The sequence below is a fragment of the Peromyscus maniculatus genome, chromosome 12, assembly GCF_049852395.1.
Source record: "Peromyscus maniculatus bairdii isolate BWxNUB_F1_BW_parent chromosome 12, HU_Pman_BW_mat_3.1, whole genome shotgun sequence".
In the NCBI taxonomy this organism is placed as follows: domain Eukaryota; kingdom Metazoa; phylum Chordata; class Mammalia; order Rodentia; family Cricetidae; genus Peromyscus; species Peromyscus maniculatus.
The window spans coordinates 48,749,162-48,763,206 of NC_134863.1; the positions used below are offsets into that span (position 1 = coordinate 48,749,162).

The following is a 14,045-nucleotide window of genomic DNA, read 5'->3' on the forward strand; positions in this document are numbered from 1 at the left end:
CATGTGTGTCAGTTATGGTGTGTATGTGGTAGTTGGAGGAAAGCTTATGAGAGTCAGCATCATGGGGATCTTGGTGATAGAAGTTTGGTCACCTGTATCTGCTGAACCATCTCACCGGCTCCTGAACCATGCAGTGGTATGTGTGTGTGTGTGTGTGTGTGTGTGTGTGTGTGTGTGTGTGTGTGTGTGTTATATAAATGTCCTATTTTCAGCTAAGCACTCCATTATCACTTCTCAACACTTTGACCATATATGGATGTCTCCATTAACTGCTGTCTACTACAAACAGAAGTTTCTCTGACCAAGGCAGAGAACACTAATCTATGGGTATAAATAAAAATATAGATTTATTTTATTTTATTTTATTTTACAATACTATTCAGTTCTACATAACAGCCACAGATTCCCTTGTTCTCTCCCTTCCTGCCCCCCTCCCCTTCCCCCCAGCCCACCCCCCATTCCCACCGCCTCCAGATCAAGGTCTCCCCCAAGGACTGAGATTGACCTGATAGACTCAGTCCAGGCAGGTCCAGTCCCCTCCTCCCAGATTGAGCCAAGCATCCCTGCATAAGTCCCAGGTTTCAAACAGCTAACTCATGCAATGAGCCCAGGACCTGGTACCACTGCCTAGATGCCTCCCAAACAGATCAAGCCAAATGACTGTCTCACCTATTCAGAGGGCCTGATCCAGTTGGGGGCCCCTCAGTCATAGTTCATGTGTTTCCATTCGTTTGGCTATTTGTCCCTGTGCTTTATCCAACCTTGGTTTCAACAATTCTCACTCATATAAACCCTCCTCTTTCTCACTTATTAGACTCCCAGCGCTCCAGCTGAAAATATATTTAGGAGGCAGTATGATACCATGTCCCTTTAGTAAACCAGTAGTAGCAGTTTTCATCCCCCACCCAGCGTCTATGACCACCCCAGCTCCAGACCTTTGTCCAGATGTACAGTACCAGGCATGAACTCCATCCTGTGCAGTGAGCCTCAAATCCCTTCAGAAAGTTGTTACCTCCATAAGAGTCATGTGCTGTAGTGGGCATTTTGAGAAAGCTGGTATTCTCCTTATTGACAGCTCTTCTTCCTTGGCATTCTGTATAGCACCTCCTGACACTATAGAAACTGGCCAGCAGGAAGGAAGCTTCCAGCTCAGTCCCCGCTTGATGTCTCTATGTTTTATAGTCAAAGTATATGGTTTCTGCAACAGGGTATTACCATCTAGTTCTGATGGGCAGCCAAGAGCATTGACAGTAGCCTACCTTGTTTTGAGGTCTCCCCGACCCACAACTTATAAGGTAGTATCCTACACCTAGCCCTGAGGTTTTCATTTAACAACCTATAGCTTTTGGGAGCAGTGATCCCCACCCACGCAGGGTACCATTCTTCAAACTTTTAAAAATTATATATTTTTTATTATCTTATCAAAGAGAAGGTCTGTTAGGGTTTTACTGCACAAGAGTACCTCGTCAGATCAGGGTGAAGGGATGCCACAAAGTCACACCATGTAACAGACCCTCACGTAAGAGATTTATCGGGTTGGGGGTATACAAAGGCGGGCTCTGATGGAGGATGGGGGAAAGAGGGAACAGGCTATGAAAGCACTGGTTTTATAAAGGGAATAATGCATGCACATGGGGAGAATATGTGACTCGCCGTGACAGTAGAAATGTGTCAGATTTGAAGGCCAGTGATGACATGGCTGTTGGCAGTGAGTTACTGAAGGTGGCCTTGGGGGGGGGTTGTTCCCAACATTTGTCCCTCTTGTTTATTATAAAAGGTGAGAAAATAGGAAGGTGTGCCTGGTAAGGCAGAAATGGGAGTGCTGTGCTCTTTAGACAGCTTCCTGTTGTCTAGGGGTGTTGACATCTTCAGGGCCCTGCTGATCTTCACCATCAGGACATATTCTGTAAGTCCTGAGGCTCCAGCTCTGTGGCTAAGGGTTGGTAGCCCTGTAACAATAACTGATTGTTTGATTAGAGATTTTTTTTTAATTTGTTGGAGAAACATAGAGAAGAAATTGATAAAGTTAGGGTGCAATTAGTAAAAGCGGGAAAACACAAAGCGGGGGTCAGGAAGGGAAAGATCCACTTCCACACTTGATCTGAGCCAAAAGGCCGAGAAGAGATTGGAAATATCCACTTCCATGTGGGGTTCTCAAAGGCCCTGAGTCTGGAAGCATCGAGATGTTTCTTATGTTTTTTAGAAGTCTGTTTGAAGTTGTTGGATTTTCTTTTTTACTGTACCCAATTGGTTGACACAGAAGCAGCATTCCTCTTGGAGGAAGAGGCAAAGGCCACTGCCCCCCCCCCCCCCCCAGCTCTTAGAAGATCTAGTCCCTAGCACTTTTGGAGTAGCACCACTGCCAAAGAGTCAATTTATCCTTGAAAGGTAACTACAACTTGGGCCACCTGTTGGAAGTCCTGAATGAACTAGGAAGAAAATCGATGAAACAAGGTCAGAGGGGTGGTCACTTCAGCTTTCCTGGTGACAGCACCACAGTTATTCCTGGGATGGCCAGAAGGAGCAATATTTGATCCACCCTTTTATTATATCAGGTAGCTATTGAGTTCACAACTGGAATTGGTAGGACCCCCGGCTTATTGAATTTTTCTTACTGTTTTTTTTTCTTTCATATTTTTTCTGTTTTCTTATTAAATGTTTTTTTTTAGCCTATCAGCTTTCTTTGTGTTTAAAAAGTGTTAATATTAAACAAATAGGGGCTGGAGATATGGCTCAGTGGTTAAGAGCACTGGCTGCTCTTCTAGAGGACCTGGGTCCAATTCCCAGCACCCACATGGCAGCTCACAATGGTCTGTAACTCCAGTTCCAGGGAATCTGGCACCCTCACACAGACATACATGCAGGCAAAATGCATGTAAAAAAACAAAAACAAAAACAAAAACAAAAACACCCAACCAACCAATACAAAACAGCACACCAACAAAACAAACAAAAGCCAGGCAGTGCTAGTGCACACCTGGCACTTGGGAGGCAGAGGCAGGTGGATCTCTGTGAGTTCAAGGCCAGCCTGGTCTACAGAGAGTTCCAGGATAACCAGGGCTACACAGTGAAACCCCGTCTTGAAAAACCAAGAAAAAAAATTTACATAAATAGAACACAAAATCTGGACAGGTGCTGTTCTATGTATTTTATATGTATCCATTTACTTAACAGTACTTCATAAAATAATTAACCTCATTTTATACACTATTAAACTCAGTCCATAAAGATGTAACAACTAAACTCATGCAGAACTAATAAGGTTTGGAGCCAGAATGCATGCTATAAAGCCTCCTGTTTCTACACTAGCCTCCTTATTAGCCATAGGAAGTTTGATCTAAGTTTACACTCTAATCGTTTGCTCCTGAAAGCAATTGCTTCCATAGCTGTTAGTTGGCTCACTGTAAGGGGTACAGGAAGTCACATGCTGGACTGTGGTTTAAGTTAATTGCCTCTGTTTAATTCCACCCATATTTATTTCTGCTTATGAAAAGGGACCAGATGGCATTACCCATCTGTTGTACATCCTTCAGGTGAGGGTCATTTTTTCTACACGAACAACTCGTTTTCAAACTGCATTTAATTTGCAAAACAAAACAAGAAAAACCTCCAGTCTTTTCAGACTTAAAACACACACATGCATGCGGTCAGAAAATGGAGATTTTTAACTTTTACCCCTTACTGGAGAGATGGCTTAGATGTTAAGAGCACTGGCTGCTCTTCTAGAATACCTGAGCTCCAGTCTCAGAATAAGTAACTGGAGTTCCAGGGGATCTGATGCCCTCTTCTGGACCTCATAGGCACTGCATGCACATGGTGCACAGATACACATGCAAGCAAAACACCCATACACAAACTATTTACCATTTAATTTCTATACATTCACTTGTGTTTGAATTCCCCTAATCTCATTTGTCACTGAATGTTTGAGAACCTTGTGGGAAGGTAGGAAAAACAAATTTAATGTGCTTTGGTGACCCCTCAGTATGCTTTTACCAGTCTCATATTTGTGAAACTAACTTTTCTCACAGATTAAACTCTTAAGTCACATTCATAATGCAAAACAGATTTATTTTTACCCAGACAATGAGCATTAGGAAAATGGAAAGGAAAGCAGTCTTCAGCAATATGAAGCAATGAAGGTTCTCAAATCACTGACTTTGTGATCCCCAACTTGCTTCTTTACCCTTCGAGGTTAAATCCCTGCACCTGATGAGGTAGACGGCTTTTCAAGCCGTGGTTTCTTTTGTTCCTTCGGTTTTGCTCCTTCCAGAGAAGTATGTTGATTTTTCAGATACTGTTCATTTGTACTCTGTGTGTTGAGAAATGGTTTCACAAGCTTTTCGAGCTACAGACAGAAACAGGGAAGGACAATTCATTATGGACCACATCTCCACGGTGAGACAATTTATCCAAACTGTAGCCTGTGAACCACAATCCAAAGCACAGCAGATATGCAGAATCTCAAGTTTTACCACAAATCTAAATCACTGCTTAGAGTACTGAGAAGGACCAGGAGATTCATATGCAGATTGAAGGACCAAAAGAATTGGTCAATGACATTCCAAACCTCCAGGTAAACACAGGCACCTGAAGGCAGGAGCGCCAGAGTATTTCATCAGGGACACAGACCATTCTAAGGAATGAGGTTCTACCTTCATGCTTTTCAGTCCCCTTTACTTCAATCACATGGAGACTTCGACTAGATACCCAGAGCTCCTTTTCAAAGACTTAGCTCTAAGTGTTCAGGCCTAAAATCCAGCTATTTACATCTCAGCAGAGCCCCTCAGTGAGCACATTCTCTAGCTGGGGTGGAGAACTTTTGTGCTATGGAGTTTTTTGGTTTTTTTTCCATTTTGACTTCCTAAGATGCTAGGCGCTTGGGGAGTGAGTTCTACTTTAAGGAAGCGTGTTCATCAACAGTCAGGAAGATTTAATCAAGACTACAGTCCAATCACATCTCAAATGGTGCCTCCCAGAGGGCAGCAGCATTCCTTGGAACTTACTTCGAAAGCAAATCAGAGACCCTCAGCAAAGCTTATCAAACAAACTAAACTGGGAGTGGATGCCAGCAGCTTTTGGTAGTGAGCTCTCCAAAGTTTTTCTGGAGATCAATGAGCTTAGGTATTTCTGAGTGACTTTTACAAGCTGGCACCAGACCATTATTTTGTATAATTGTCCAGAGCACATCATTTCTGAGAAGTCTATGCTACAATGCATTGCACTCTTTCTTATTAAGATCTCTTAATCTTTCATGCCCCAGTTACCCTTAGCAGTTAAGTTTCTGCCTTCTTTGGTGATGGACATGCATATAAGGCAAATTGGTAGCCCAAAGTGAAAAATGACATTGTGAGAATCAATGAACTACTTACATCAGTTTCACGATGTCTAGTAGCTAGATTCTTTAGCTCTTTCAGGTTCTGTGTTAATGTTTTTTCCAGCTCCTGGGCTAATGTTATGGCTTGTATAGGAGTGGTTATTTCATTCATATTAGGCTTCTGTTGGAGAGGAACAGAACTGTTAATTTCCTTCCTCAGGACAGTGTTACATTCTTCTTTACATATAATGAGGAGACTTGCACAGTCCAATAGTTTCCACAATCTGAGGTGCCTTGGAATCAGATGATGGCTCACTTCCAAACACTGATTTCATTGATGGAATATGTAAAGTGAGTTTGAGGATCATAGATTTTACCTGCAGAGATAATTAAGATAATCAAGGACATTGAGAGTAAATGGCCCAGGTATAGATTTTATTTATTTATTTATTTATTTATTTATTTATTTATTTATTTATTTATTTATTGGGTTTTTTTTTTTTTTTCCGAGACAGGTTTTCTCTGTGTAGCTTTGCACCTTTCCTGGAACTCACTTGGTAGCCCAGGCTGGCCTCGAACTCACAGAGATCTGCCTGCCTCTGCCTCCCGAGTGCTGGGATTAAAGGCGTGCGCTACCACTGCCCGGCCAGGTATATATTTTATAATTCCATTAGGTTTGGAATTCTATGGTGACAGTTCTGGTTTTTTTTTTTTATTAGCAAATATTTCTTTTTATAAAGGTTCAGTTAAAAAGCAACAGCAACATTTTAGCTAATCAGGGATGTAATGTCCCTGAGTTTCAGACCATTTCTTTTGAATGTCTTCCCTGAGAAATGAAGTGGAGTAAGACACTAGAAAGACAGATAGTAAATACCTGAACCTGTGTATGAATTAGTGCTATGAAAGAGGATGTTAATGGGCTTGTGAAGAGGTCGTGAGAGTACTGCTTCTCAGTCTATATAACATTCAGATCAAGTTAGGACAGAATGAGGAACTTGTTAAGATACAACTCTGAGGTCCCATTTACAGATACCTTGGACCTGGGTTGGGGTCCATGAATTGCATTTCTTAGGATCCTCAGGTGGAGCTGATGCTGCTGATGTAGAGACTACCTTTGTGTAGTTCATTGAGAAAAGCTAAACAAACATTCAATAACTACGTTTTACCCCAAAGGTATTGTTGACACCTGCTTACCCGTGAGCTCAGTCACAAAGAAGACCATGTAAGAACACAAACTCATAAATGAGAGAGCAGCCAGTTATTTCCTAGGCCTAGATCAGGCCCTGCAGAGATGATTGCAGCAAAATTATCGTTACCTTGTGAATTGGAGGGCAGATCCTATTCACAGGGATCTTACGTTTCCATAGCTGTCTTAGGAGTTGATCTGCAACTTCCCTCTTGTTGTCAGCCTGTTTTTCAAAGAACTGGGCAAAAGGAGGCATTGTCTTGCCAACAGTGAAGCGGTAGGCCTAGGATAGAGGTGAGACTATGAGGATGCTGGGGATGGGAGGAGCTTCGTCTTGTTTCTGGCCCTTTCATTAATTGTTAAAGCTGTGACTGAGGTGCAATGAAAGTTTTATTAATCCCAACATGTCTACATTAAAAACAAAAGTCACACATTGGTGTAAACCTATGTAGTCTGCCTTCCACCATGGTTGGGTGCCCATTTAAATTGGGGGGCACCAACTGAGAATCAAGGTTCTATTTCTCCTTACCATATAGCTCATGATTTCCAATTACAGTTCTAAATCAATAAACTGCGGAACATCAAGATCCTGACCACTGAGTGGCCATGTCACCTAGTATCAGATTGCAAATCTAACTACAAATATTTCTAAGGGATAACAAATCCCTCGTCACCCAGAATAGAGCAGAATTCCCCCCCCCCCCCACACACACACATAGCTGCTTAAGAGTCCATACTAACCATTTCTATGTACACACGGGAGACATGCAGGTGGAAAGCCACAGTTCGGTTCAAAGCATTTATGCACCTCTCAGGAAAGGGGTTGAGGGAATACATTTCAGTATTAGGGAAATTCAACGATGCAATGAGCCTCCCACTGCTGTAGAGGGCTTCTTAAATCTGATAGGTCAGCCCATGCCTAATGACCAGGTGAATTTTCTTCCAGCTGTGACTAACCTACCAATACAGTGTTTCTGAGTGAAAGAATGAATCCGTTCTAAGGATGCCAAGGGGAGGTGTAGAGGGAGGAGTTACTCTAATTATCTCCATGTTCAGTGTTCTTGCTCATCTTTCTAAATATGATCAGAGAAGACAGTTACACACTGAGAGAGTGATGTATTGTCAAAAGGGATTTACTGCCTTTACTCATTCCTCTCCCTTAAAAAAAAAAAAAACGATGATGGTACAGCATGCTGGCTCCGCAATGATGCTACCCGACAGCCCCGAAACTTCTGCATAAAGCCTCAGCAAGATGCAGCTGAGCTTAACCTGGGAGAAGGCAGAGTTCTGAAAAATCAAAATTATGTCAGCTAGGGAGAGCAGGGCAGATTCCCTGATAAATATATGTTTGAAATTTGTCTTGATAATGGCAGGCAGACAGAGAAATGGAAACAGACGTAAGGCACTCTTCTGGGAAACAGGAATGCACAGCTGTAGCTACCGGATGAGGCAATAGTTTCCCAATTTCTCTGTTGGATTCCTTCTCACTCCATCTCTCTGAAGTTTCTGTGTGGCCGGCCATCTTCTTCTGCATTATCTTCTGAGGGCAGGGGCTGTTGTACTTATTTCACTATTTCGATGGTCCATAATGAAGTGCTTTTTTTGTTTTGTTTTGTTTGTTGTTTTTTTAGGTAGTGTGTTGAATCAGTGCCAAATAATTACAGAATATTTTCTATGTAAGTAAAGGGTAAAAATGTTGCATGTGTCTGGTGGATCTCTACTTGGGCCGAAATCACGTTTGCGTGAATACAAATGGAACCAGCATGTGTTCAAAAGTCTGTCTCTGTGAGGTGGTGAGGGGTGAGCAGCCTTCTGAGGGAGGAGGCATGGTAAGTGAAGGAGCTAAGCTTTCAAAGATGGGCAGAGTTTCACATAAAAAGTCACCTTAAGGAAGAGATGACTATGGAAATGTCACTTCACTTGTCTCTTTTGGTTTCTGATGCAACACTGCCGGTGTCCCCATTGAATTTATGCCTCCATCTTAGAAAGACAGTGCCTCACAAGCCATAGTTTGCATGGGAATCACCTGGGGCTCCAGTTCAAATACAAAACTGTGATTGGTGGAGCCTGAGAAACTGCATCTCTAAGCTGCTGCCAGATGCTGCCTATCAAGGGATACTCCTGGAGAAGAAAGATTTTAAGACCATTCCCAAAAAGCTTCTAATGAAGTTCTGTAAGGTAGAAACCATGCTGCTGGTGATCTTTGAGTAGGAGGGAAAAGGAGGCATTCTACAGGGGTCACTGTGTTGCCCTGACGTGTCTAAACTGTCAGGACCTCCATGACAGAGTCCTTAGGAAGCAGAAATGCTAAGACACTTGGTGATAATGGACTCAGAGCAGGCCACAAGGAAAGAACATAGAAGCTGTAAAACTTGTCCACTGGTTCTGCTCACAGCTCAGGAAAACATGAACCGATTCCTCCTCCCCCAATTCATGAAATTTTTTAGAAGCTCAGAATACTGTGTGAGTGATACGGGCTAGGGCTAAAACATTTGGTTTATCACTCTCTATATGCTGCTGTTTATCTGAGAATGAATCCACAAGCTGTAGAGTGTAGCTATATAGAAAGATTTTTATGAGCAGTTGGATATCTCTGTAGGATCCTTAACATCCTAGAAGGATACTTCCATTTAAACATATCATGATTCTACCATTCCTTCTGTTACAAAACATAAAACTGAATGTATTTATATTCATATATACTTTGTATATATACATACTCATATGTATGAATACTAGCTCTATCCTATGGCTAGTCATTACTAAGCATATTAGCCAAGTTTCTCTAGAGCCACAGAACTTGTGGAATGAATATCTCTCTGTCTCACTGTGTATAAAAGAGGAATTTATTGGAATGACTTACAGGCTGCATTCCAGCAATGGTTAGCTGTGAATGGAAACTCCAAGAATCTAGTAGTTGCTGAGTCCCACAAGGCTGAGTCTCAGCTGGTCTTCTATATATGCTGGAATCCCAAAGTAACAGGCTCCAATGTGTGGGCAAGCAGCCAAAGAAGGACACCTTCCTTCTTCCATTGTTGTTATGTAGGTTTCCAGCAAAAGGTGTGGCCTGTCGGAGCCTGCCCATGAGTCAACTGGGTACCTAGGTGGAAGCATTTCGATTATAGAGACAAGGAAGAAGACATAACAGAATCAAGAGGACTGCCAGTCAATGCTGCACAGTCCTGAGTTTATTTCACAGCCAACTTATATACAGTCTTGAAGGACAGAGGTAGAACAATGCACAGCACAGGCATTCAACCACTATCTATCCTGTCCTTGTGTCAAGGAGCAGGCAGTTTCATTTTTTTATCTCGATGTAACCCCAGCTAGTGGTGTCAGCAGCCTTCATCTAGCTAGATAGTACGGTCCTTCCTGTGGGCTAATCAGCACTTTCTCACAGCCCTGGAGCAAGCAAGCGGGAACTCTACTGGCTCAGAATAGACTTCAGATTCAAAATGGGAAACTGAGTCAGTTGTGGGCTCCCACAGTGGCCAAAGTTAAAGGTGTGTCTTCCTGCCTCAAGATCCAGATTAAAGGTGTGTATCATCCCGCCTCATTATCTGAATCACAGGTGTGCCCTCCATTTCTAGATTTTAGTTCATTCCAGACACAGCAAAGTTGACAACCAAGAATAGCCATCATACTAAGGAATACTTTATATTACTATTTAACCATTTTGAAAGAGCTTCAGTGATTTTTTTTTTTGCTTTCCATAGTTTTAGAGCTTTTATCATCATCTTTTGCTACAATAAAGTGTGATGGTTATTCCTTGCCTTTCCAGCTTCTAGTAGTCAGCATTCCATCTCTCCTCTCTATGGACTCAACATTTTTAGTCTCAGTACAAGAGTGAGAATTCAGTGTTTCTTGACACCTGCCTGATTCTGCTTAACACGATGTGCTCCAGTTTCATCTTATTTCCACAAATGTCAAGATTGAAAATTTCAAGATGGAATGATGCTCCACTCTATATATTTACCCAAACTTTCTGTATCTGTTCATTTTTAGATGAACGTTAGTTGATGCCATATCTTTGTTAAATTGAATAGTGCTGCAATTAATATAATTAATATAACAAAATATGATGTGATAATAATACCAGTAGTAAGGAAGCTGGATGACAGAGTGATTCTATTTTCATTTTCTCTTTCTAAGTAAATAAATTTATTTATATATATTTTGTTTTGGATGACATGTGTGTCTGTGGATATGCACATCCCATGGCATGCAAGTGGAAATCAGAAGACAGTTTTTGGAGTTGATTTTCTCCTACTACTTTTTCATGGGTTCCTGGAATGGAACTCAAGTTACCAGGCTTGAGGGATCGGTGTCTCTCTCACTGGCCTCTAGTTAGTGTTTTGAGATCACTATGTAGTGATTTCCAACTGTGTATATTTATTTTTATTCTTCCCAACAGAACATGATTTTCCCTTTCTCTGGTTCTTTGCCAACACTTACTATAAATATTATAAATGGAGTCAGATACTATCTTGTTATGGCTTTGATGTACATTCTTTAGAGACTAATCATGTTGATCACTTTATATCCATGCTGCTTGTAAATATCTTTTAAAGGGATGTATATTCATACCACCTATCTATTTTAAAATCTGATTTTTCAGCTTTTGCTTTTGAGATTTTTTTCATATTCCGAGTATTAATCCCTTTCAAATAGTCTGCAAACTTTTTCTGTGATTCTTCAGCTGTCTCTGTACTATACTACCTGTCTCCTTTTCCATGGGGAAGAAGCCATTGGATTTCATAGGATCTTGTTATCTAGTTTTGATTTTGTTGGCAGTGTTTTGAAATCTTATCTAAAATAGTATCACCAATATCATTGCCTAAGCTCTCTGCTTTTTGATCTGCTGATATGTAGCAAGCTGGACAGTAAATGCCCACTTCTGTGGGCATGGCTACTGTGGCAGCCATGGCTTTCCTGCCGTGATGGACTGTACCCCCTCAAACACAATTACTCCTGGGGATATAGCTCAGGTAGTGTAATCACTCAGTATGCATGAGGCCCTGACTTTTGTCTCCCAAGACAGCAAAACAAACAAAATGAATTTAGTACTCGTGAACTCTTCTCTGTTATAAAGTGAAAAGAAAATGAACAAAGTATAAAATTTGATAAATAACAAGCAATCCTATTTAGAATGTTGCATATTTAAGATTAATTCTGTAGACTTTCAGGTAGGCTTCTATTTTTTTTTTCTGAAATCAGTCCCTACATTCTGAAATATATTTATTACATCCTAGTAAAATTATATGAAATTACAGTTTTAAAAATGAACAGTCTTGTGATTGAATGAAAGATCGCTGACTATATATAACTTTAATGTGTTCTTAGGAAAGTATAACTCACCCCTATCACATGGTCAGTGAAATATGAGGGATTGTTACATCACATTATAATGGATACATATACAAATCCTTAAATATTCATAGAAAAGAGGATGACTAGGGAATAGAGTTTACTAGTATTTAGAGCTTTAACCATTTTATGGAGACACAATCATAGCATCAGCAATGTGTCTCTACAGTAACTGTAGTGACCACACATGTGCTTTCATTTGGCGAATGCCTCTGTGGTCCACCTAAGTGTACATGCTAGTGGAAAATGTGAATATCATCCACCAAAAAGCAATATGATCATATCCCAGGAGAAGGGAAATTATGATCTCACTAATGAGATTGTAGTGCCTGTATTATTAGCACTTACCCTAGTAAATACTTACTACAATAAGATAGACATTCTCACATGAAGTTTTCATCATCTATTTTACACACACACACACACACACACACACACACACACACACACACACACACACCTCTACTACCACCACTACATCATTATTACCCAAACTAACAATTACAGCAACAAAAAAATAAAACAATCCCTCAAAACCACCCTTCTGTGCTAATCCGTGGTATGAACAATCCTTTTTGAGATCAGTTTCCCTGGACTCCTACCATTCCTTCTCTGCTGGGGAACTAACGAGGAGTATTTGATGCTGTGGAATGTTCTGTATGGCAAATGTGTTGCTCTGATTGGTTAATAAATAAAACACTGATTGACCAGTAGCCAGGTAGGAAGTATAGGTGGGACTAAAGAGAGGAGAATTGAGGGAACAGGAAGGCAGGGAGAGAGACCTGCCAGCTGCTGCCATGACAAGCGAGATGTAAGGTACTGGTAAGCCATGAACCATGTGGCAACTTATAGATTAATAGAAATGGGTTAATTTAAGATAGAAGAAGTAGATAACAAGAAGCCTGCCATGGCCATACAGTTTATAAGTAATATAAGCATCTGAGTGATTATTTTATACATGGGTTGTGGGACTGCGGGGGCTTGGTGGGACCTGGACAGAAGCCCTGCAGCTACAAATGGCACCACACGTTGGGCGCCAGATATCGTTGAAATTATTAAGACCATTCCATGTAGTTAAAAGGGAGGTTTATTTTGTGGGGTAACTCACAAATGAAGGGATAGTTTACAGGGTCTGGAAAAGGTGTGGCAAAGTCCAGCGGTGTTCTCTGGAGAACTCTCCTTGATCTACCTCAGGCATCAAGGGTCCAGGAACCAAGAGACTCGCACATCAGGATCTGGGGTCTTCAGGGTCCTCTCTTGGCCCTGTCTTGTAGGTGTGACAGTTACTGAAGCCTCAATGGGGGTTGGAACTTCCAGATCAAAGCTGGAATGGCTACCCACTACAATTTGATGAGAAAACAACATGGCTGTCTCTTCTTTAGGTGAGTATGTGTCTGGTTTGATTCCAGCATGGTTTGACCCAAACACTGGGGGAAAAAAAAAACAAAATATAAACAAAAACAAAAAAGACAGACTCAAAGCCACCAGGGCCATCCTATGATTGGAAGATGATGCAGGATTGGCTCAGGAGAAGGATGATGAATGTAGGTGACTGACCTGTGAACTTCCTTGGCAAGGGCTGACATGCTGGCTGCATGCAACAGGAATGGGATGTTAAACCTTGTGGGGAAGAGAAATATTTTGGGATGTTAGGTGTTCGCCTTTCTCCATCCCCTTTCTTCTAACGAATCCACATTAATGGGTGACATTTTATATTAATGGAGTTTTTTTCATATTTTTATTATGTTCATAACCAACTGCTTCATGATCCTACGGCCTTGACATCCATACCGTGGTGAACTACAAGGCAAAGAATCTCTTCTTTAAGTCACTCTTGTCCTGCATCTTCTCACTGTAATGAGAAAAGAAACTAATTCAGAAAACTGGTACTAGGTAGGGAATAGTTGCTGAGATAAACCTGACCATGTAGTTCAGGGGCCTTTGGAACTGGTTTGCCATAGGAATCTTTAAGAATTTGGAGAGTGCTAGAATACAATAAACAGAACTTAATGGGCCATTCTTTTGGGGATTGGAAGACCAGAATGCCAAGAGCGATGCAGACAGTGGAAGCCTGGCATGATATTTCAGACTGGAACAAGGATTCTATCAAGAACTGGACTGGCAACTATTTGCTTTGTGGTCTGGTAAAGAATCCAGCTGCACCCTACCTGTGTC

At 41.3% G+C, this 14,045-nt stretch overlaps 1 protein-coding gene across 1 annotated transcript; it reads right to left on the bottom strand.

The window, feature by feature from the left end:
- Positions 1-4,086: 4,086 nt before the first annotated feature.
- On the bottom strand, positions 4,087-9,753 carry LOC102922975 (uncharacterized). The gene is made up of 4 exons (XM_042259463.2): positions 9,367-9,753; positions 6,634-6,786; positions 5,373-5,498; positions 4,087-4,348 (listed from the first exon to the last, which is right to left on the bottom strand). The coding sequence occupies exons 1-4, from the start codon at positions 9,586-9,588 to the stop codon at positions 4,196-4,198; spliced, it is 654 nt and encodes a 217-aa protein (XP_042115397.1). The 5' UTR covers positions 9,589-9,753; the 3' UTR covers positions 4,087-4,195.
- Between the last annotated feature and the right edge of the window lie 4,292 nt (positions 9,754-14,045).